The 25,498-nt window shown below is 45.5% G+C and overlaps 1 protein-coding gene across 14 annotated transcripts in view; it reads left to right on the forward strand.

Moving 5' to 3' along the window:
* CTDSPL (CTD small phosphatase like) overlaps window positions 1-25,498 on the forward strand; it is a 127,515-nt gene that overhangs the window by 80,252 nt on the left and 21,765 nt on the right. For 8 of the 14 annotated variants that reach the window (XM_089919031.1, XM_089919032.1, XM_089919033.1 and 5 more), the window contains exons 2-3: window positions 11,089-11,267; window positions 19,640-19,672. In XM_089919031.1, coding sequence (XP_089775157.1) covers window positions 11,089-11,267; window positions 19,640-19,672 — 212 coding nt within the window. The remainder of the gene's footprint in view (window positions 1-11,088; window positions 11,268-19,639; window positions 19,673-25,498) is intronic. The other 6 variants (XM_089919037.1, XM_089919034.1, XM_022553728.3 and 3 more) reach the window with 2 other exon arrangements.

The raw sequence follows: 25,498 nt of genomic DNA on the forward strand, positions 1-25,498 counted from the left end.
GGCTGAGCGTGGTCTTAAAGAATTGCAGGAGCTGTTCCTTTTTATCAAATCAGTCATTTTCATTGTTCTGTGTTTCCTTTCACACATTCATTCGTTCAATAAACATTTGTTATGTCAGGCCTATTTTGTACTATTGTGTTTCTAGATCTTAAGGACTGAGACATGAACAAGATACGTTCCAAGCCAGTACCCCTGGAGCCTACCTTCCCCACCGTGTCCAGAAGCACATGACAAAGTTACAGACATCGGGCAGCACGGTGTCTGAGGTGACCCGCCTGACCACAAATGCTTCCCCACATGTCTTCATAATGGTCATTTCTTGTGGCTGCACAGTATTCGCTCCAGTTGCTGTGCACTGATTTAACTAAGCACCCCGCTTTGTTGGGCGGTCAGATTACCGGCATAAACACCTCGTGGTCTTTGACACATCACTCACCTACTTGTCATATGGATTGTTCCAGTTTACAGAGTTACCAGCAATGTGTGAGTGAATGGGCCCAGGCCGTCAAAGCCTTACCACCATTGGCTATATGTTTTTATTTTTATCATTTCTGCTTATTTTTTAGGTCCAAAACTGGACCTCGTTGTTTAAACATTCATTTATTTGATTACTGTTAAATTTTAACCTTTGCTTCCTCTAAATAAGTGCGTCATCTGTTTAAATCCTTTGTTCCAATACTTATTTTGGCTCTCAGTGTGAAAAACAGATTCTGTATAGTGATGGTTAAGAGCTCAGATTCTAGACCCACACAGACCTGGTTTATCTCCAGCCCTGCTACTTCGGAGCTGTGTGACGTGGGGCACAGGGGTTTGGGGAAGTGCTGAGGCCAGGAAAGGCATTCCCAGCCGAGGGGCTCTCCTGGGAAGCTGAGTCACAGAGTTCGGTGGCCTGGGTACATTCGGGGGACGGCACAACAGCCACTGTGTCTGGCTTCATCTAATAGGGTTGCCGGGAGTAGCACTGGTTCATTTTGGAGTTTTCAGAAGTGTGGTATTTTGAGTGAAGGCAGGTGGCATAAGGCTTCATATTCAGTTTCTCCCTGGAAACAAAACCCAAACCCATCAAGTGCTGGGGAGAGGCAGGGAAGGGTGGTACGAAGGCCGGGAGCTCTGCAGCCAGGCTGCTCTGGCTTTGAACCCCAGCACCCTCACTGCACAGTTATATGTACTCCTGGTCTTGTCTTCTCATCGGAAAATGGCACTGCACATCATGAAGGCCACAAGTGATTTATGTCAGGGACCTCACACAAACAAGGCACTCAACTAACGTGGGCTGTTACGAACCAACTGTGAATGGGGAAGCTCAACCTTCCGTCTCAGAGGATGAGATTAGGATTTCTCCTGCCCGGTTTTTAGCCATCAACCCTTATGGGCCCTCCCCTTGATGTCTCACTGCTGGAGGAACCACTGCCAGTTACAGGCTGCAGAAGGGACAAGAGCTTCCAAAGGTACATTTCTTTCACAGAGTGGCGGGTGGAATTCCCTGAGCAAATCGATCACTTGGGAAGAAAGTAGGGACTGATGGGACATCTTGAAAAGTGACTAAGTCCTTTTCCTAGGAGAAGAGGATGTTTGGATTCTCAGCAGCTACATCTGCTTTTGAACTCTGTGCGGTCTGTGCCCTGGCCTCTCCCCACCCCCCAACCCCCCCTTTTATTCAAACAGGGGAAAGTTGTGTTTGTTGACAACTGTTTCAGGGTGGGAAAGGAATGTAATGTATGCATAGACTGCCCAGAATTTCCTGTTAGACACCCATTCCAAACCTCGGCCCTGGGATGCATTCCAGAGATTGTAGCCCAGTTCTGGAAGAGAAGAAATGGTGCATTCATTTAAAAGCTGACCCTCAGAGGAACTCCCCCTCCTCCCTTAAAAAAAGGTGTTTAGCATTTTCTGTGGTAAAGTGGTTGTGAATTCAGCTGTACGGTCTCTTCAGGGTTGTAATGCGCTCTGACATCCCCATGTATGGAGAAATAGCCTACTTTGGGAAACTTTGGTGTCCAGTTTTGCAGCTGTAACAGCATTGGTGTCCACATGTTTTTAATGTTCTGCTGTAAATACGTGGATGACACAAATCTGCTACGCAATACCTTTCTCGCTTCTGCTCGTGGCATGAAAGAAGCTGGTTCTGATGGCAGGTTTTGGTGCTATGACACATTAGCAGTAGAATTCATGTGTTAAGTCAGTTTTCTCCTGGAAATTCTGTTACTCGGGGTCTTCGGTAGTCTGGACCCTGAGTCGGCATGTAGGCTGGCTTGGCATTGTGGAAATGAAAGGTAAACCTTGTTCTCTATAGCTGCCAAGATGCAGTTTCCTCACTTGAATGTTTGGGGGTGGAGTCATAGTTGGTAGCAAACATTTCCACCTATGTTTCAGCTACTTTCATCTTGACCCTGAAGCACTCCTTGGATCTGTAGAGATGGGGGAGGGGGTCGCCGGGAGTTTGAGCTCAGATCAGAGATAAGGACGGATGGGTGGGTGGGGTGCTCACAGAGGAGAGTGTGCAAAGCTCTGAATCAGTGTAGACCCCAGAGGTTGTGATCCTGCAGCCAGGGATTCAGGACGGTTCCTAAGCCTCTCCACATCTGGAATCGAAACCAGGTCAGAATTGTCAAAGGGCAGTGGTTATGTGACGTGGGCAGCTATCACACTAACTAGGAAACGCTGGCTTTGGGGTCAACATTTCCATTTCTGGATACAGAAGGAAACCAGTCAGGTCAGGAAGTAAGTATAAGAGGATGATCAGAAATGCCCCTCTCGGCCTGTCATACCAACCCATTGTGGGTTCCGTTGTGCCTTCTGTCTGTTGGCATAAACACAGTCCTCTTGTCCCAGTGAAGGGCCAAACCCCACCGTCAGCCTTGGTGGTCTTTCTCCAAGACTTTCCATGTTTTTAACTACAACACTTTATTTCTAACCATATTTCATGTAAGATTTCTTCAAAAAGGCCTGAATCCTAGGGTTTAAGTTTCACATGTAGAGCTGCTTCTTACTTGTTTACTTTCTAACATTATTATTATTATACAAAGAAACCTTCACTAGATAGGAGGTAGAGTTTGAAAGAGCTACTTCAAGTTCTAAGTTTAGAATTCACATAACCAGAACCAAAATGGGTCTGCCTACGTGTTTTCTCCTAAAGCCAGGCTGTTTTTGTGAGGACTGTTGTCTGGATACAGTCACTAACTTCTGTTCACAGTGAGACACTGCACTGGGCCTAAACCAATCATCAGTTTTTGTTGCTATATCTTAAGCTGCTGATAGATTTTCTCTCTTACACAAACATACATGGTTTTGCTGCATCCACACAACAACCCTGTGGGGGTAGGTGTTATGATTCCCCTGTTACCTGTGTGGCTTAGGTAGATGAATTCACACTGGCAAACAGAAGGCAGGGTAATTCTATGTAAATGTAATTCTAAAGCCCATTTTCTTTCCGTGTAACTTGTATTTAAAGTCAGTTTTCATGGCTTCCCTGGTGGTTAAGAATCTGCCTGCCAATGCAGGGGACACGGGTTCGAGCCCTGGTCCGGGAAGATCCCACATGCCGCGGAGCAACTAAGCCCATGTGCTACAACTACTGAGCCCGCGAGCCACAACTACTGAGCCCGCGAGCCACAACTACTGAGCCCGCATGCCACAACTATGGAAGCCCATGGGCCTAGAGCCTGTGCTCCGCAACAAGAGAAGCCACAGCAATGAGAAGCCTGCACACTGCAACGAAAAGTAGCCCCCGCTCGCCTCAACTAGAGAAAAGCCCACGTGCAGCAACAAAGACCCAGTGCAGCCAAAAATAAAATAAATAAAATAAATAAATTTTAAAAATAAATAAATAAAGTCAGTTTTCAAATAAGAAATTCCATTCTAGGCATGTTACATAAAAGAGGCCACATCTGTGATTTTTAAACATCCTGGAAATCTGTGTGTATATAGATAGCTTACATTAGTCATAATCTAAAATTTAAACTCAGTAGTTCCAGTTACAGAAGTCAAACCATGACGTGTGTGGTACAGATCTGATTACGTCATTCCCCGGGTCCATAGAATTAAATCCAGACTCATCACCGTGGTTTACAAGGCCCTTGCTGTCATCATCCCCATCTCATAACACCTCGCCTCTTTGATTTCTCAAATATTTCATGCTCTCTCTCACTTCAGGGCCTTTACACGTTGCTGTTTCCCTACTTCCCTGCCCCCTCCAACAATTTTTTTTTTTTTTTTTTTTTGCGGTACGTGGGCCTCTCACTGTTGTGGCCCCTCCTGTCGCGGAGCACAGGCTCCAGACGCACAGGCTTAGCGGCCATGGCTCACGGGCCCAGCCGCTCCGCGGGATGCGGGATCCTCCCGGACTGGGGCACGAACTCGTGTCCCCTGCATCGGCAGGCGGACTCTCAACCACTGCGCCACCAGGGAAGCCCCCCACCTCCAACAATTTTATACAACTTCAGCCCAGTTGTCAGACTACTTTCTTCTAAGAAGTCACTCCTACCCACCCCCTGCCAAATCTGGACTTTGTGCCCTTCTCTGGGCTCCAGCAGCGCCCTGTGCTACCCCATCATAAGAAGACTCATACTGTATTAGAATTGCTTATTCTCGTGTCTCTCCTCCTAGGCGTGCGTGTCATGAGGTAGGGACGGTGCCTGTGTGATTTATCAGCGTCTCTGCACTGCCTCGCCTAGGAGCTCACATTTTCAGGGATAATCCTTTCCATTGCAGATAGCATAAACCCAATTCGTATTGGCTTCAAAGAAAAAGAGATTCACATAACTGAAAATGCCAGAAAGATCTGGTTTACTGAAATCAAGTCAGAGATCTGCCCCTCTTCACAACTCAGTTTTGGCTCACGTGATCAGTCAGGTAGGTGCTTCTCGCTTGGTGGCCAGGATGGCCGCTGGTGGCTCCAGGCTTACATCCTGCCAGCTTAACAAACCAGCAAAAAGAGAACATTTCCTCCAATAGCCGTAACGTGAATCCAGGGGCCGACTTTCCTCGGCCCAGCTTGGGTCATGCGCCCATCTCTAAGCCAATCACATGGCTCTTATTGGCCAGGCTTTGGTAATGGACTGAGAGTTGGTGAGGTGAGAGTGGTGGAACTTTTACCAGAGGATGGGAAATGGATCTTGGCAGGCAAAAATGTCACACGTCTACTACACTGCCCATCAGCAACTGGTGCTTTGAAGATACTGGTCCTTGCTACTGGACCAGCAGTCTGCCAAGAGAGACCAGGGAGGTATTGAGGACGCTTCCTGTCTCACCTTTAGGACTGAAGACTCAAGCAAGGCAGCCATCTCTGCACTCATGTTAGCCGCCCCATTCATAGGCCCTCTCTAAGCCCCTCATCTGCTGTGCTGGAGGATGGGAGGTCCCCAGCCGTTGAAGGAGAACGGTGGCGGGGGGGTGTATGAGTGGGAAGCAGGTTGTTCATCTGGTGGCTGCAGTGACATCAAGTACAGGGACAAAGAGAGAGGCATTAGCTCCCAGGGTGTATCGAGGAAAACCGGGCCACGTGTCTGTTTGTCCTCAACGTCACACACTCCCCACATGGTCAGAGAGCTCCAGGCACATGGGTGAGGCCCCTGCCCAACGTCTCCAGCTCTTCACAACCCTTCCCAGGATTTCTGCTCCACACAGGCCTGCTCAGAAAAATGGGGGAAGTCTTAGGATCACCCCATCTGCCCCTGCCGGGGATCTCCCCATCCTACCCTGTAGGATGCCATTTTCATGGGCCAGCCATCTGTGTGGAGAGAAGGGCAGCTGCTGGGACCAGCCACAGGCATGTCTTCATTAGCAGGACTGAGGAAGAAGAAGAGTTCCTTCTGATGGGCCTGCGCTCCCAGAGCCGGGGGGGAAATGACAGCATACAGTGGCCCAGTAGGGGAGCCTGCAGGAGAGCCACGATGGGTCTGTTGGCCTCCTTGCCTGGTCCTCACGCAGTCCTCCTCCCCCGGGAGGGTGCTCCCTTTTGATGCACAGCATGGGGCAAGGAGACCCTGGATCAGATGCAGACAGGGCAGGGGCAGAGCTCAGCAGAGGAGGGTTGAGCAAGTGGGCAGGAGAGAGTGGATGCTTCCTCCCCTCATCTTGAAAGCAGTATTCTTTTTCTAAGGGGAAGCAGGTAAACAGTCCCCAACAGCATTCATCTGGACGCTTCACCCCTCCCTCCATTTTCTTTCCTCATCTCTGCCTCTCCAGGTTTTAGAGCAGTTGAGTAGAATCACTTCTGAGATTTTTCTAGTTTTGCTTTCTAAATTACAGTTTAAGTAACCAAGGTCTGTTATAGGAAGTTATGCCTCCTAGTTGTCAGACGGCAGGGCACAAATGTGGACCCACATTTGGACCCAATGTGGATCCAGCCTTTGATCCGGGATTTACCAGCAGAACCCCTACTCCTTTACGAAGCACAAGCTCTTCAGAAACTAATAATAATAATAAGAGCTGACATTTATGAAGTGCTTACCCTGTGCTGGGTACTGTTCTGTGTACTTTATACGAACTCATTTAATTCTCACAACAAGCCTATTGTTTCTATTTTACAGATAAGGAAACTGAAGCACAAAGAAGTCATATAACTTAGGTCCCGTAACATTTACTGGTCGAGCCAACACCTAGGAGGCTGACTTCAGAGGCCACATTCACAACCACCAGTCTCCTCACTTGTTGGGCTACACCTCGGTGGGTCATGTCAATGATTAATTATAGGACACAGAATCAGCAGCAGCGAAACAAGTTCTGCCGCTATTGTAGTTGTCCGGGGACAGAATGATGAGGGCCTCAACTGGGATATGAAAGGGACAGGGCATTGTTGAGGACAGATTTAAGAACCACCAAGGATATCAAAACCAACAACTTAATGAGAGGGGGAAGGGTAGATGTTTAGACTCGGAGATTGATGCCCCAGGTAAAGAGGGGACCTGCTGGGTGAAGCACTCCTAGGAGGCATCTGGAGGAGATGTCCATCTGGCAGGCAGGTGGATAAACTGGCCTGGAAGTTGGGAGAGAGGAATGGGCTGAAGATGTAGCCCAGACAGACATGTGTTTATTTGGGAGTTCAGTGGCCAAGGACCAAATCCCTTCCACTGGGACAGGCTTCCTTCAAGGGGTTGGGCTTTGAACCAGCCCCTGAAGAACAGGAATGTTCTCAGAAGTGGGGTATGAGGAGAGGAGGAGTGGGGGGTATGATGTCAGCGTGATGAGGCGTCTACCATGAGGAGGAAACCGAACATGAGGTGCACAGGTGTGGACGTGGATAGGAGCAGGAAGATGATCAGGGAAAGCAACAGAAAACTTCAGAATAATTTTTGATGTTTTCCTCCTAAATCTGATAAAACATGGAAATCTTTATGAAATGTTCGAGACTGATGTTCAAAGTTCCTACTCTCTCCTTTACTCCTCCAAAGTATTCTTAAAACCAGTGTAACTGGAAGATGTACATATTAAACTGATTTTCATACCCTACTGTTACAATTCTGATAAAGACCTTCTTCTGGCTCCCTGGGCCAGCAGGGGGCCTCTCGTGTTATCAGTAGGGACATTCAAAGGGGCGAGTGAGGCCAGGTGGTGAGAGGCTGGGTGGGCTGCCAGCCGGGAAAGCCAGTGGGAGCACGCTGCTGGGGCAGATCATGGACTCGGTGCCCTCTCTTCACGTGGGCCCCTCTGGTTTGGGTTGGTGGGCATGTTCCACCCCGGCAATGTCACGGTCCGGGGCTGAGCCTGGGCCACCACAGCAGTGACAATTACCTCCTGCAAGGCTTATGACGCTGCTCTTGCCTCATTTTGCCCTTCACAGGCATGGAGTGGAAAGCGGAGGAATAGGTGTAAGGGTTTGGGTTTGGGCGTAGGATATGGTTTCTCCTGAGCTTTACAGAGTTGCTGAAAGAAAGCTTAACGAGACTGTTTTCTTTCCCCATTGTTAGAGTAAAATGTAATGACTATAAAACATTGGGGAAATATAGAAGGAAGAGGTGTAAATACCCAGAGTCTGACAATTACTGTTAACATTGCGATATATTTTTGCCAATCTTTTCTCTACTACAATCTCTTTTCATTTGTTTTTGCACAGTTACGATCAAGTCAGATATACAATTATTTATCTTGCTTTTTTGATCTAATGTTATAAACATTTGTCCATTAAAACATAGATGTTGGGCTTCCCTGGTGGCGCAGTGGCTGGGAGTCCGCCTGCCGATGGCAGGGGACACGGGTTCGTGCCCCGGTGCGGGAGGATCCCACGTGCCGCAGAGCGGCTGGGCCCGTGAGCCATGACCGCTGAGCCTGCGCGTCCAGAGCCTGTGCTCCGCAACGGGAGAGGCCACAGCGGTGAGAGGCCCGTGTACTGCAAAAAACAACAACAAAAAAAACCATAGATGTTGATTTCGTGTATCAACTGAAACCCTTTTACCAGAAGTTTATGAGTAAATCAAGGGCCTTCTGGATTGTAGCTGGTGGAGAGGCAGCATCTGGGGTGGAAGGCAGCACGGTCATGAGACCCATACAGCCCACCTTGACCTTTCAGGAACAGTGAGTGCCGTGGGCAGGGTGGGCTCATGCTGGTCCTGAGGGAATCCAGCCATTTCCCCAGCTAGCCTGCTTTTGAGAGCACCAGCCCAACCCAAGGGTGATTAGAAGATTCGAAAGCCCCCAGCTGCCCGGAGGTTCCTACGGGCCCTAGTAGTGACCTTATTTAGCAGGAAGATGCCTGGACCCTCCCACAGCCATGAGCTGCTTCACCTCTTCCTACATAGACGGGGGAATGGAGTGAGCTGCCATTGTCAGGGGTGATGGCCTCCCAAGTGACCTGAGCAAATAGTGACCCTGCAGCCCTCTTTGTGGCTGCCACATGGCAAGTAATCATATGGTGGAATTATAAGTAGCCCCCTGGCTCCATGGTCAGGATTTTTTTTAGCACATAAGTTAGCTTGTTAATTTGTTAGTTATGGGGAAGACTTATGTGACCCAAGGATGAAAATAGGATCCGGGAAAGTGCATTTTTTGCAGAGCTTTTTACTGCCCGGCCTGGGTGTTGACGGCTCAGTGTCACCAAGACATGAACAAACAGCTTGTTTACTTGCAGAGAAATGTGCTCTCAGCCGGGGAAGAGACAGTCTTTTCTTCCTCTGACTAAATTATCTGAGTGAGGCATAAAAAACTAAAATACCCAAAGTAACAACAAAACAGCTTAACCAATCATTTATATTAAATATTAGTTTATGGCAGTGCTTTTCTCTCCGTTTGGCACGTTCCCTCCTTCTTAATCTGACCTGAGTTGTTTCAGAATTGTCTTCAGTGTGGTGCATGGGGAAAGCACGCGCTCTGGAAACTGACCCACTTGGGTTTGAATCTGGGCACGTGCAATTACTAGCTGTATATTCTCAGCAGTTAGATGGAAGCAATCACACCTATCTCCTTGGGTAGCTGTGAGGATGACATGAGATGAGGACTGTAAAGTACTAGAAACCAGAGGGCTGGCCCCAGGAAACAGTGGTCACTGTCGCTGCCACCACTGCTGTGTGGGAGGCCTCTGTGCCTGGTGGCCCCCATGGTCTGGTCTGGCCGGACGAGTGGGGCCTGAAATGAGAAGACGGGTGCCCTGTGACATGAACCTAAGGATTCATAAGGAAGAAGAAACAGCCAGCTTTTCCAGAGATTTATGGTTCTAAAGATCATCTTTAATTAATGAAGGGGTTTTTTTGTTTGTTTGTTTGTTTTTTGCCTGTGCTAGGCAGCTTGCGGCATCTTAGTTCCCTGACCAGGGATCGAACCCGGGCCCCCGGCAGTGAAAGTGTGCCAAGTCTTAACCACTGGACCGCCAAGGAGTTCCCAGCGATTATCTTAAATTCACACTTCCTGGGCCATTTGCCTAAACCCAGGCTAAAGACCACCCAGGCCTGTGGAGCTGCTGGCAAAACAGCCTTTCAGTCCTTTCTCAGAATTTCTGAATGCATTTGGTTTTGCTGCTGGCAGAAGGGTACCTGCAGACTTTCAGCAAAGGTTTTGTGATCTCTTGAGAGGGCAGGTGCTATACAAATCCCTCAAGTGTACAAAGAGGAATCGTGCCAGAATTGCTTTGTGGGAGAGACAGACTCCAACAGTTATCATGCGAACTTAATAATTTCCTACAGTGGTGATCTTCCCATCAACCCCAAGCATGGTCCCTGTGCCCGTAGCCTGTACCCAGACATGGTATGTGGTGGGACTGCTGCTGACCCACCCAGACGTGGTATGTGGTGGGACTGCATTCCCAGGGCTAAATGCTCCTGCACCTCCAAATTGTCAGTCTCCTCCCCTGAGGTGTGTTTCTCATCTGTACTAACTTTTGTCTTTTATTTCTGACTTGTGGCGACTTGTCTTGAGCCCTGGATAACAGAAAGGATCCATCCCTCCCTCCGGAGCCTCAATCCAGGACAGGCCAGGGAATGAGTCAGTGGCACAGTATTGCCCTGGGTCTCGTGAAGATAGGCTTTGCCCTGGCCAGCCCTGATGTTCTGTCCCACCTCTCCTGCTGTTTCTGTTTTAAGTGTGATGGAAGCCTCCACCCCTGAGCTCTGTGGGTCCAGGCTCCTATCAACTTCTTGCCAAATGGGTTTAGGAGTTTAAGAAGAGGGCTGCTTTGTGCCTTCACACATCTTATTTATTAACCTATGAAGTTAGTTGTTTCCATGGTGAGCAGGGAGTGCCCAAGAACCCAGTTTCAATGTGACTTCCTTGGTACCCTTCACAGAGAAATGCTTCTCAGCGAGGGACAAGTCTGATTTGTGCCTGCAAGGATCTATGTTTTGAAGTAGCACTTGTGCAGGGTTGGAAGACTTTATCTGCTGGTCTCAGGAAGGCAGATGGCCCCGGGGATGGGTCAGCTAATGAGCAAGCAGCCCCCACTGGGCCGAGATCAGGGGAATTCTGTCCAGCCAGCAGGACTGGACTCCATCGACTGTCTGGCCCTCTAGGAGTCACGTAACAATCTTTTAGAGGAACTTCCTGGCTCCCCTGGTCTTCTGGTCCTGAGTTGGTCTCCACATGTCAGGGCTCTGGGGCGGCTGCACGTTCGAGTTTTCCCGTAGTATTACAGTTGGCCACGCTGTGCTTTGTTTCTCTTCCCAGCATCCCAGTGCAACGTCAGCCTGAAGAAGCAGAGGAGCCGCAGCATCCTCAGCTCCTTCTTCTGCTGCTTCCGTGATTACAATGTGGACGCTCCGCCAGGCAGCAGCCCCGGTGTTCTTCCGCCGCTGGTGGAGGAGAACGGCGGGCTTCAGAAGGTCAGTAACGGCGGGCTTCAGAAGGTCAGTGCCGACGCAGCAGCCCCGGTGTTCTTCCGCCACCGCGCGTCTGTCCCGTCCTTGACGAGCATCCTTAGTCAGAATCTGTGACAGTATGTGCGCAGCCATTTACTTAAAGATTTGAAATTACCAAAAAAGTCATCTTTTTTGTTACAGGATATGTCAGTCATTCCCATTTAGCAACTGAAGAACATATTTGATGCGAGTTATAAGAGTCACTTCATATTTTTGTAACATTCTGTCATGGGAAGTTGTGTGAAAGAGAGTTAAAGAACCAGGAGCAGACAAAGAAATGGAAAGACCAGAGAAGACACAGAGACTTGGAAAAAAGCCAATAATAAATATAAGTGAATTTAACTACCTCGTTTAATAATAAACGTATTTGTTACATCTTCTTTCATATGTGTCAAATAAAAAATTTTAAGTCAGATCATCACAATAGGTTAAAAAAGAACAAATTCTACTCACACGCTGTCTAACAGACATCATATTCAAAACAAAATGACTCAGAACAGTTAAAAGTAGGAGAATGAGCAAAAAGACATCACACAAGTATAAACAAAAAGAAAGGGCTTCCGTGGTGGCGCAGTGGTTGAGAGTCCGCCTGCCGATGCAGGGGACACAGGTTCGTGCCCCGGTCCGGGAAGATCCCACATGCCGTGGAGCGGCTGGGCCCGTGAGCCATGGCCGCTGAGCCTGCGCGTCCGGAGCCTGTGCTCCACAACAGTGAGAGGCCCGCGTACCGTTAAAAAAAAAAAAAAAAAAGAAAGAAAGCAGGGATTATAATAGTAATCTCAGTTGAAAGAGAATTTCAGGTAAAAAGCATTGAAAGAGAATTTCAGGTAAAAAGCACTGAAAGAGACAAAGGAGATTATTCATTATCAAGGACACAAGAGTCATAAAACTTTATATCCCAAATAATGTGAGCAAAAGACATGAACTGACGTTTCATAAAATAAGAAACACAATTGGTCAGTAAACATGAAAAAATGTTCAATAGTTAGTAATCAAGGAGGTGCAAGCTAAAACAATGAGATATCCTTTTCCATCTATCAAATTATCAAAAGATATTTTTAAAAATAATATTTGGGTTTGGCATGGGGGTAGTGAGAGAGAGAGTAGAGGATGTAAATTGGTTATTGGTAGGAGTGTGAATTGGTTACACCTTTCCGGAGAGAAATTTGGCAGTGTGATCTCAAAACCTTAAAAATAGGGCTTCCCTGGTGGCGCAGCGGTTGAGAGTCTGCCTGCCGGTGCAGGGGACACGGGTTTGTGCCCCGGTCCGGGAAGATCCCACATGCTGCAGAGCGGCTGGGCCCGTGAGCCATGGCCGCTGAGCCTGCGCGTCCGGAGCCTGTGCTCCGCAGCGGGAGAGGCCACAGCGGTGAGAGGCCCGCATACCGCAAAACAAACAAACAAACAAACAAACAAAAAACCTTAAAAATATACCTATCTGTCCACCCAAGCAGTTCCTCCTTATTGACATGAGTATGGATGTGCAAAGATTTAACCATAAGATACCATCCAGCATAGATTATAATGTTGCAGAATTATAAGTGAGCCGATGATCGACAATAAACAATAAAAGACCTATACAGTAACCATACAATCAAATAGTATGCAGCTATTAAAAATGATGTCTCATAAATATTACTGATACAGGAAGATGTTCACTATATATCACTTGGGGAAAAAAGGTTAAAATATAGTCGGCAAGTATATTTATAAGTATGTATATGGTCATAAGCACACATACACACACACACAGGCATTTACAAGACCAGAATGACATATGCCAAAATATGAAGAGATTATTTCAGACTTGTGGAATCTGTGTAAGATTTTCTCTTCTCCTCTGTGCCTTATTTTTCTTTTTTCTTTTCCCAATTTTCACAGAAAAGCTTAATTAGAAAATAGATTAGAAAATAGATTATTTTAAAAGTGCATACGAACATAAGGAAGAGGATTCTGGGAAGACTACAGCTTGAGCATGTGGTTCTGACCATTTAAATTCCCTCTCTGGATAAACCCAGGTGAGCCTGCTGGTGGAGCCTGGGAAGTACATCAAGGCCTCCACTTTTCCTGACATCTCCAGGGGAAAGAGAGGGCACAGAATTCATTCTCTCTGATACTCAGTAAGAAGCAGGGAACCACATCAGAGGAAAATGCCTGCCTCTCTTGCAGTCCTGGGATGAAGACTTGAAATGTGAAGTCCTGTGAGGTCAACAAGCCAGCGGGAGCCTGTGGATCCCCTTGGAAAGGGCCTGCATTGCCCACTTAATGTGTGTGGTCCCTGGAGGGGCTGCACTGATGAGCTGAATTGCTTTCAGTCTAGTGCCCTGGAGGAGCCCAGTAGTACAGGGACTTTTTCATCTCTTTGTGCTTTGTCAACTTGGGCTCTGCTGGACCATGAAAACAGCTCTGCCTCACAGTGCTGGGCCTCGCAGTGTTCCCTCATTTACCACTGCCGAGGAGATTCCAAGTTGAAAATCTAGAATGTGAGACTCCCACTGAGGTAAAACTAATGGAAAAGGTAGAAGAAAATGATAGTTCAAGAAATGAATTTTTTTTTTTTGACCCTGCCTCACGGCATGTGGGATCTTAGTTCCCCGACCAGAGATCGAACCTGCGCCCCCTGCATTGGAAGCAAGGAGTCTTAACCACTGGACCACCAGGGAAGTCCCGAAATGAATTTTGAGTATACAAATAAATTTTAGAACTTAAAAAAAAAAATCCCTTGATTTCTAAATACAAAAATTCAGTAAATGAACTGAGAAAAAGAGTGGGAATGATCACTGCTGAGAACTGCATTAATGTTCTGGAGGAGCAAGTGGAAAAAATATCTTAACAATTCAGATCAAAAACACAGAGCCAGTAATTGTGAGAGGTGGGAAGAAACATCTAGGAGACCTAACATGCAAATAATAGGAATTCCAGGAAGAGAAAAAGTAATAGAAGAAAATTTTCTTGAGCTGAAAAAAAACCTTGAATGTGCAGATTGAGAGGATTTACCAAATCTGCAGCAGGATTAGTGGCAGCAAGAAAAGGAGCACATGTATGCCTAGATATATGCCATTGAAATTCTGAAATTTAAGTATAAAGGAAATCTTACAAGCTACTGGAACAAGATATTTTCAAAGAAAGGAGAATTATACTAGCACCAGACTTCTCGTCAGCAACACTGCAAGCCAGAAGACTATGAAAAAATGTTTGCTACTGAGAGAAGAGTTACAAACCCAAAATTCTACATGTAACCAAGATAATCATTTATCTACTAAGGCAAAAGAAGTACATTTTCAGACATAGAATGATTCAGAAAGGGGACAAAAAAAACAATCTGGGTGAGACTGATACTCAGTTATGATATAATTGTAGAAAATGTAGAAATAAATACAATTATTAGAAACAGAACTGTGATGAGTAGCACAATTAGAAAATAGATCCTCAAACTTCACAGAGAGTGAAAGGGAAAATAAACAGAATTGTGAACAAGCCATCAAAATTAAGGAAAGGGGGGACTTCCCTGGCCATCCAATGGTTAAGACTCCTCACTTCCAATGCAGGGGGCACAGGTTCGATCCCTGGTCGGGGAACTAGGATCCTGCATGCCATGTGGTGCAGCCAAAAAGAAAGAAAAATTAAGGAAAGGGGAAAATAAATAACAATAAATAGGAACCTAACAAAGAGTAGGCATAAAACCAAGTTTAATGAACGAAATTCTCCTAACAAAAGACCAAGACTCTATCAGATTGGCATGACAAATTCAGCTGGATGCTGTCTCCAAGAATACACCTGTATCAGATAGGAATGATTTTGGCAGCAAGTAAAAGAAAACTGACAAATAATAACTTAGCCAAATAGGAGATTCTTTTCCTCACGTATAAAACTTGATGCTGGCAGTTGCTGGATGTAGTTTAGATGCATGGTGATACCATCAGGGTCCCAAACTCTTTCTGTTCTTCTATCTTTTGATCTTTCTGCTCCACCGTTCTTGGAGTGTTTGCCTTCATCCTCATGCTTGTTGTTTACTATCATCTCAAAGTCACAGGCTTCGGATATCATATCCACATTTAAGAGAATACAAGAGGGAGGAGTAGCACTAGCCATGTCTGTCCGTTTTATGGAAATGCTTTCACAGAAAGTCCCAGGAAAGTCCTTCTGCTTATGTCTTATGGGCCAGGACTTTGTCACCTGGCTGCCCTCCAGCAGCAAGAGAGGCCTGAAAGGGGAAAGATTTATACCTGCAGTTTCCTGCTGTCAACGAAATCAGACCTCTTTTCACAGAGGAGAAAAGAGGAATCACTACTGAGTAGATTTAGGGTCAGTGTGAGTTCAGTTATGCTGCAGTAACAACTCCAAATCTTCAGAGGCTTAACATAAGGAAAGTTAATTTTTCATTCATGCTACATGTTTATCATGGGTTGGCTGGGCCATCTGTTCTGTGCCAATGTCCAATAGAAATATAGTGTGAGCCACATGTGTTATTTAACTTTTTCTAGCAGCCTCATTTTTTAGAATCTTTTTTAAAACTTGAGATTGATTTTTTAAATTTTATTTTTATTTTTTATTTGTTTGGCCATACCATACGGCTTGTGAGATCCCAGTTTCCCAACCAGGGATCAAACCCAGGCCCTTGGCAGTGAAAGCACAGAGTCCCAACCACTGGACTGCCAGGGAATTCCTGAAATTGATTTTAATAAGAGATTTTTATTTAACCCAATATGTCCAAAATGTTATTTCAGCATGTAATTGATAGAAAAAATTATCAATGAGATAAAATTTACATTCTTTTATCTTACTAATTCTTCAAAATCTGATGTGTATTTTATACTTACAGCACATCTTAAATTTGGACTAGCCACATTTCATGTGCTCAACAGCTACATGTGACTAATAGCTACTGTTATTCTATTAGATAGCTCTATCTTATCCTCATTCATGGACCAGACTAAGGAGGGCCCATCTCTTTGCTTCCATGATTGTCACATCAGCAGAAGGGGAACGTGGTAAATCACACTGGCTCTTAAAATTTTCACTCAGAGGTAACAAGACTTATTTCAGCTTACATTTTATTGGCCAAAGCAATTCACATGATTACACCTAACTTCAAGGACTGTGGAAGTGTAATCCTACCATGTGCCCAGAAAGAGAACTGGAATTATTTGGTAAACAGTGCTGATGACTGTTACAGTATGCAGCTAATAGCTTTTGAGCCAGCATCTAACATACAGTGATGCCAAAAAAAAGGTAGAAAATAAAGAGATGGGCAAAATGTACAAAGCAGATCAAATAAATAGAAAGCAAAAGTGGCGATATTAGTATCAGACAAAACAGAATTCAGGGCCAAAAACATTAAACAAGAGAAAGAGGGACATTTTGTGATAAAAGAACTAATACATGCAGTGTACAGTAGCCATAAACCTTTACATACCAATCAACAGTACAGCCAAAATACATAGAAGAATATCATTTAAACATGATATAAAGCTGTCTTCTAAAAATAAACAGCAAACAACATAGGAAAATCATTGGAAGTTCTGGCTAATGTAATAAGATAAGAAAATGAAACAACTGATATAAATATGGAAAAGATAGAAAACCAGTTTTATTTGCAGTTGGCATGATTATTTACAGTGAAATCCCAAAATACTACCAAAAAATGAGAATCACTAAAACATTTTGATGTGGTGGCTCTTATTTCTTGAGAAGTGTGTTGTGTTTCTGAATAGGAAGACTTAAAATTTATACAGAAGAAAAAAAATGTCTAAGAACAGCTGAGAGGGCTTCCCTGGTGGCGCAGTGGTTAAGAATCCACCTGCCAGTGCAGGGGACACAGGTTCGATCCCTGGTCCGGGAAGATCCCACACTCTGCAGAGCAACTGAGCCCATGCACCACAACTACTGAGCCTGCACTCTAGACCCCACGAACCACAGCTACTGAGCCCACGCACCACAACTACTGAAGCCCGCGCACCTAGAGCCCGTGCTCTGCAACAAGAGAAGTCACCGCAATGTGAAGCCCGCGCACCGCAATGAAGAGTAACCCCTACTCGCCGCAACTAGAGAAAGCCCGTGCCCAGCCACGAAGACCCAACACGGCCAAAAATAAATAAATTTTTAAAAAAAGAACAGCTGAGAAATTTTTGGAAAAATATTAATATAATGAAAGATACCTAGACTTAAGAGATATTAAGCTGTACTGTACATTGGTGTAGAAAAACATAAGTGGAATTTGTATGATGAGATTTCATTGTAAACCCTATCACAGCCCCGAATTCTGGTATCTCCCCTCAAACTCTCAATTTTCCCAATTTGAAAATCATTGCTGAGGAGAATCCCCATTAGTGAAGGGAACATAGTTTGTACCCTAGGCCTGTAAAGGATTTAAAAAGTGAAGAATCACTGCTGTCATAGTAAAAGTTATTTTTACCTAGTACCTGCCTAGATGAATGACTTGAGAAGATGGTGGTGCAGCCCTGGAAGGTTTCCTGGAGCCCTTAGCCATATCTACCAGAGAATAAAGTCCTTAAAGGGAGCTCCTCTGACAGAGCTGGGCTTAGCTGGACCTAGTGTTCACTCATGGAAACGCCCTTTGGTTAACACTTGTCAGAGTGGCTTTTTAAAGAATTAAGTTAACTCTGAGTAGTGCATCGTTTGCATAATCCACGACCCTTCAGTATGTGAGACCAGACCTTGTAGAAAGAGCCTATGTCAAAGTGGGGCGACTCTGCCCTTTGCACTCACCTGGTCAGGACACCTGGAACGTAAAGCCCAGGCTCAGTAGATGTGGAAGCCGATTCCAGGCATGTCTCTACCGCTGCCTCCTGGGCTCTCCCAGCCTCTTGGAGCTCAGCCTGCCAGAGGAGGAGGGAAGGCTGTGGACAGAGTGCAACAGATGGTTCCATCCACCCTGCATATTTACTGTCCTGGAGAAAAGCTTCAGAGCAGTGGCCTGGGGTGGCTACCACTGTGACCGTCACAGTTACAGCCTGGACTGGAGACAAGTTGCCCAAAATAAAAGTGTCTGCAGCCCCTGTCTGGAGGCTAGGAGTCAGCACTCAGAAGGTCCCAATGGCAGAGACCCTGGAGGACTTCTCAGTGCAAGGACAGAGTGAAAGCCATTGCTGGACGCTCACTCATACATGCGTATCCCATGTACACACACACGTAAACCTCTAGGGTAATTTTCAAGCCCACATACTTGTCTAGGGTGGCACCTTTGGTTGTGGTCTGTGTTTTGTCAAGCCCTTCCCAAATAACCGTTTGGCGGTGTTATCTCTCACCTCACTGATGTGCTCACCTGGTCTGAAGGTACACCTGTGTGTTAGGGCTGTTTGCCATCTCCCACTAGCACATTGGTTCTCAAATGGAGATGACTTTGCCCCCTAGCGAGCATTTGGCTGTGTCTGGAGCCATTTTTTTTTAACATTTTTATTGGAGTATAATTGCTTTACAATGGTGTGTTAGTTTCTGCTTTATAACAAAGTGAATCATCAGCTATACATATACATATATCCCCATATCTCTTGCGTCTCCCTCCCTCCCACCCTCCCTATCCCACCCCTCTAGGTGGTCACAAAGCACAGAGCTGATCTCCCTGTGCTATACAACTGCTTCCCACTAGCTATCTATTTTACATTTGATAGTGTGTATATGTCCATGCCATTCTCTCACTTTGTCCCAGCTTACCCTTCCCCCTCCCCACATCCTCAAGTCCATTCTCTATTAGGTCTGCATCTTTATTCCCGTCTTGCCCCTAGGTTCTTCATGACCTTTTTTTTTTTTTAGATTCCATATATATGTGTTAGCATACGGTATTTGTTTTTCTCTTTCTGACTTACTTCACTCTGTATGACAGACTCTAGGTCTATGCACCTCACTGCAAATAACTCAATTTCGTTTCTTTTTATGGCTGAGTAATATTCCATTATATATATGTACCACATCTTCTGGTCTGTCTGGGAGGCAGAGTGGAGCCCAGTGCCCTAACTGTGGAATATCTTTGAGTTCCTCCTGTTCATCAAATCCCACCAAGGGGGCTTCCCTGGTGGCGCAGTGGTTGAGAGTCCGCCTGCCTATGCAGGGGACACGGGTTCGTGCCCCGGTCCGGGAGGATCCCACATGCCGCGGAGCGGCTGGGCCCGTGAGCCATGGCCGCTGAGCCTGCGCGTCCGGAGCCTGTGCTCCGCAACGGGAGAGGTCACAACAGTGAGAGGCCCGTGTACAGCCAAAAAAAAAAAAAAATCCCACCAAGGTACAGAGAACAGGCAGTCATACGGCCGCTGTACTCAAGAGTGCTTTGAAGTTTCTTTTGAGAATATGATCTACTTCTCTTTGAACCTGACAGTGATTTTTTTTTTTTTCTCTCTCCTCAGGGTGACCAGAGGCAGATCATTCCCATACCAAGTGTATGTATATTTATCCAATTTTACTTAAAGAGTTATAGAATCTTGTAGCTTTCGGCTTACTAATATAAAAGATTTTTTAATGTTTTTGCTTATATTGCATTTTTATCGTGTGGTATTAACAGCTCTGGTCTGTTGAAAAAAAAAAAAAAAGTGAAGCTACATTTTAAACCGAGAGCAGGAAGTTCTGTACGAGTTTCCTTTCTTAGGAACAGCAAGGCAACCAGCATCTACTAACCACATTCTCACCTTTCTTTCTGCAAAGGGCCTCCACGTCTCTTAGTAAGCCGAGGCAGCACTCCCCAACTCCATAGACTGCAAGAACATACTTTTGCCCCAATAGGTTTCTTTGCAACAGGTTCTGTCCCAGTGGAACTAGGTTCACCACACCCCCATCCCAGGGGAGCAGACCATCCCTGACTGTTCAGCAGTGTCGGTAGCTTGGCCGTGGCTCTGATCAGAAAAATCTCCTCAGTCGTATTCCCTGAACTTGCAGAATCACCCTACCATCACCACCATCCTGCCCTCTGCCCCCCAAATCCCACAGGCTGGCTGTACTGCAACTCTGCCCCAGCCAAGTACTCCCTTGGACCACCAACTTCTGTTTTCAGTCCTGGAATTTGGGATACTAGCTGCACCAGTGTCTGCCCCAGCACATGCCTGGACCGGCCACCCCTCAGACAGCTGCTCTCCCCACCGCTCCTTTGCTTCCATCTTCTGTGCCAGCCGAGCCGTGTGGCCTGAGGCCAGTCAGCAAGCAAGAAGCAGACCAATGACCGACTCCCAGAAGAAACTTGCAGTTGAGATGTCTGTATCAAACAGGATCTCTCAAACAGTCCTGTGTCCTTAGAGAAGGATTTAGGTTTTTAAAAGTTGTCCAGAAATTGATTTTGTTTTTTTCGGCCACACCGCACGTGGCTTGTGGGATCTTAGTTCCCTGACTACGGATTGAACCCAGGCCCTCGATAGTGAAAGAGCGGAGTCCTGACCACTGGACCGCCAGGGAATTCCCAGAAATTGATATTTTAATCCATAAAGATTCTCTGATTCAGATTGTCGGATTCAAATCTAATCATCTATCTTTACTTGGACTTTTTCACATGTTTTCTGGGAACATCCAAGAGACACAGCAATCTTACATTGAAGGAAATGATGGATTTCATTAGTACAGTTTGACTTCAAATTTGGCGATGCATGTCACCTATAAATTGCCCAAAATATTTTTGTTAATTTCACTTATTTTCACAACATTAACTCTCCATTGATTAACAGGTTGCAAGGGTTTGTGGAGTGATTCTGACTTTGCTAGCGTGCCTGGGGGTTGGACTTTGTTGGGAACTGACTTTGATCAAAAACATGGGTCAGTCAGCACGACTTCTTATCCAGTGTTTGAGTAGGATACCCAAGGGGATTGATACCAGAGGCCTCTTTTTAATCTTTATACAAAGTAGTTTCGTATATTTTTCCTGCAAAGGTGTCTGCATTCAACAGGTGGCATCTCTCCCCCTACCTCTGAGACTCCGATAGCACTGGTTTTTTCCCTCAAAGTTGATTCACAGCTATCTGTAAAGTTAAGTGCTGAATCAAAGCATTTGTCAGAGTAAACGCTCTACTGGGCACCCACAGTAGAGAAAAATGACTCTTTCTTCACAAATCTCTTTCTAGAGTCCCAGAATAAAATAGTCAAGAGGAAAAAGATGCTTTGTGTAATTTAGCCTAGTGTTAGGTCAGTAAACCACAGACTGGTTCCTACATGTGAGACACTGGGTCAGGCCTTATGAATCTGAAATATCTTGCAAGAAAGCAAAGCCTAGCTAAAGTAACTTGCATCTTTTTTTTTTTAAAGCTTTTTTTTTTTAAATTAATTTTATTTTTTGTCTGTGTTGGGTCTTCATTTCTGTGCAAGGGCTTTCTCTAGTTGCGGCAAGCAGGGGCCACTCTGCATCGCAGTGCGCGGGCCTCTCACTGTTGCAGCCTCTCTTGTTGCGGAGCACAGGCTCCAGACGCGCAGGCTCAGTAGTTGTGGCTCACAGGCCTAGTTGCTCCGTGGCATGTGGGATCTTCCCAGACCAGGGCTCGAACCCGTGTCCCCTGCATCGGCAGGCAGATTCTCAGCCACTGCGTCACCAGGGAAGCCCAGTAACTTGCATCTTTGAATAAGTACTCCCAGAACAGCAGTTCCACCAATGGGTACCGTGTGATCTCCACTGCCTGCTTAGCATGCAGCACTAAACCCAAGTCCATCTGGAGAACAGCTCTGCCCCAGGATTCGAGCCTTGGGGTCTCCTGCAAAATCTGCACCTACCTGTCTAGACTGCAGCTCACATAAACAGTAGCCCTGCCTTTTCTGGACCACGGGGGACCTGGTTAGTGCTAGGAACCTCTGAGAGCTTGTTGGAGGGCTACCACACAGGTCCAGAAATACAGGCTTGTGCTGAGCCTCCAAACCAAGTCCCCACACCCGCTGAAAGCTTTTTCCAGGCCCAGAAGACGAAAGGTTCCCCTAAGCCTGTGGGTGCCCAGAGGAGATCCGGCTGGAGTTCCCATCTCTTGCTGCTCACCTCATGAGCCCTCCATTTTTTATTCTCATGCTGCTGTTTATATGTGCAGCCTCCATCTTTTGATTTTTTTTTTACTAAGCTCATTTTTTCATTATTCACTTTTCATTATTCATATTTTTTCATTATTCAAACTCATGGTTTAAAAAATTACTGCAAGATTAAAATAGAAAAAACAAAATCTCCCAACTTGATCCCACTCTCTAGAATAGCCTTCTAACATTTTTTGTATATCCTTGCAGAAATTTTCTAAATCAACACAGGCATATTTAAACAAATGAGAGTGTTGCGAGTTGCTTTTTGCTTTTATCAGGGTACCTTGAACATCCTTCCAGATATTAGTACATAGCGAGCTGCCTCATTGTTTTACATGTAGTTGATGGCATTTACATTGTGTCCACTTTTGTGCTATTACAAATATTCTTGTGCTTGTGTGTTTGTCAACCTGAGTGATAGTATCTGGGTGATCAGTTCCTAGTTGTGGAAATGCTAGGTCAAAGGGTATACTTTATATTTCTGGTAGATTAAAGGCAAATTGCCCTCTGAAAACCTAATTTACATTCCCAGCAAGAGCCCATTCCCTTTTCAGAAATGGTAATTAGCAAATACTTTGATCTCTGCTTATCTGAAAGTAAAGATTTATTGCTTTGATTTGCATTTCTTCATGAATGAGTATGAACATCTTTTCACAAGTTTATTGTCCATATGTATTTCTTCTTACCTATTCATTTCTTCTAGATTTTATACTATTATCTTTTTAAATTTCAAGGAAATTAGCACTCTCCCCCAAATTTATGATATATTTTTTGGTCTTGTTTATAATCATTTGGCCACAAAGGAGTGTAATTTTATATAGGGAAATGTGTTCATCTTGTCTTTTATGGCTCCTGAACTTTATGTCATGCTTAGAAAGCTCTCCCCACTCTATGACTATGACCCACTTGTCTCCTAGTATTTTAAGTTTCATCATTACACTTAAATCTTTGATCCATCTGGATTATGTTGGTGTAGGGCGTGAAGTCGCAATCCAGCTTTATTTGCTTTTCCAGGTGGCAAGTCAGTTGTCTCAGCATCATTTATTGAGTAACCCATCTTTTGTACACCTATTAGAAATAACATTTTTATCTGGATTTGATCTTAAACGTTTCACTTAGTAACATTTGTCTCCCAACTGGGAGCTGGGGTTTGGGGCCCTCTGTACCTCTTATCGGAAGCCTCATGTTCTGTCCAGTAGAAGTCAGGTGTTGAAGGGTAAGGAAAAATGCAGAGGGACAGGCTTGGAAACGGTGAAGTTTGGTGGTGACTCTGAAGGTGAACACTCCGATGCTTTGGCCCCAGTGAGGACCAGACCCCTCCCGTTCCCCACATGCTCGCTGGGATCACTAAGTCCCTGGTGCTTCCAGCTCGGGGTCGACAGTGCAGCTGAGCCATAAAATTGCTGAAAGTGGAGAGGAGAAATTTGTTTTCTAACAGTTACGTCTATGCTGTCGGCCTAAGCCTTTTAGTAAACAGTAGTATACTTTTTTCCACCAAACCTTATGAAGATCATATAAGCAGAGCAACACCAGTTAGAGCTGGTGTCCAGTCTCCTTTGCCCCTCCTGCAGCAGCCCCTAGAGTTCTGCCCTGAGCTCGGGAGGTGCGAGGGGAGGGAGGTGGGCAGTGTGCAGACTTGGAGCCTGAGAACTCAAGTGCACAGACAACCATCCAGCATACCAAGAAGAGGCACCACTCTGTAAGATTTGCAAGGGTGTGTTATGGGGTGGATACCTTAGATTAACTATTCCTGGCTGCGCGTTCACAGCCAAGGACAGGAACTTTCCCATCCACTTCCAGAAAGAGCAATGGCATGAATGCCCTTCTCAAACCTCCCCCTCCCCCCATGCTTTCTTACTCCCACCCCACCCCCCTGGCAGTGCCCGCCTGTGCTTGGGAGCAAGTCACTGTGTTTAGAAAAGGCTCTTCTTGATATAACTGGTGTTTCCCCTGTTCCTCAGCTTGATGATGACCTGAGAGAAAATTTGCATCAGGACATTTTTTAGTTAATGATTCAAGCATCACCTGAGCAGATCAATTGAAGTCACAAAACACTATCGCAATTATCTAGTATCCTCGCATGTTCCAAGGACACAGCTCTCCAGAAGAATTCTTACCACTGGTCTGAGGAATTTGCATTAATCTAAAGCCAAGCTCTCAGGGAAGCCCCGTGCATTTAGGAACTGGGCTAAGGATTAATGGACCGCCCCCTGCAGCGTGTTGCCCCAGCCTGGCCTTGTTCTCTGCAGCAGAAATGCTAAATCAATAGCTTGCTTATTATGCCTGTCACCCCGCTTGCTCTTTTCTCTCTTAAAATAGTGCGGGGAGGCTTTTTCCTTACTGTTAACTCAGAGAATGCTTGTAAAGTGTGGGTTAAACCTGCGAAGACAGTAATTTTCATTCTCTGGTTTGGAAAATAACTGAGCCACTTTGGGCAGAGCTTTGATGTTTTCAGATATGCTAGGGATAGAAGTTCTAGATCCTTATTTTCCAGGCTAGCAATTACTTAAAGTTAAAATGCTGTTTTAGTCTATAAACGCATAGAAAAAGGGCTAGACAGATACACAGCAAACTAAAAAAGGGGGGCACCTGGGGAAAGGAATTGGGGGGGTGAGCATGGAAGAGGGAATACTTGTGTTTTATACGTCTATATTCTTTACAATGAGAATGTGTTTTATTACATAATTGTATAATAGAAAATTAAAACAAATTTTATCCTGGTCACAAGCATGCTTTCTGCTATGGCTCACACAACAGAAATAACCCCAATCCTCTCTATTACGTTCATTTATTGGGCTCATCACACCCTGCCTTTTGAAACCTCTTTTGAACTTCTTGCAAGTTTATTTTAATTTTTTTAATAAAGCCTGCCTGCTTGCTGATTTGTAACGAAGGACATAGTCCTTTCCAGGACACTGGGTCCCACGCTCCAAGTCTAAGGCACGCCTTTCCCAGTGCCACATTCTCAGGGATACTGCCTGGTGAACATTCATTAGAGCCAAGGGAGTTGGGAGGCCATAAGGGCTTTTTCTGCTGGATGATGTTGGAGAGAATGAAACACCCACGCTTACTAGAGATAGCCCCCCAGGAATTAGAAATGCTCGTGTCTCCACACATTGCTTCATCCTACTCAGCCCCGACAATCCCTCCAGCCAAGGTGATCATAGCACTTGCAAATTTACCTACCCTGTTGACCGCCTGCTTTACATTCACTATTGAACCAGCTCAAGTCCAAA

This window comes from Delphinapterus leucas, chromosome 10 (genome assembly GCF_059928025.1).
Source record: "Delphinapterus leucas isolate spDelLeu-1000000601 "Yukka" chromosome 10, BTC_Dleu_Yukka2, whole genome shotgun sequence".
NCBI classification, from domain to species: Eukaryota; Metazoa; Chordata; class Mammalia; order Artiodactyla; family Monodontidae; genus Delphinapterus; species Delphinapterus leucas.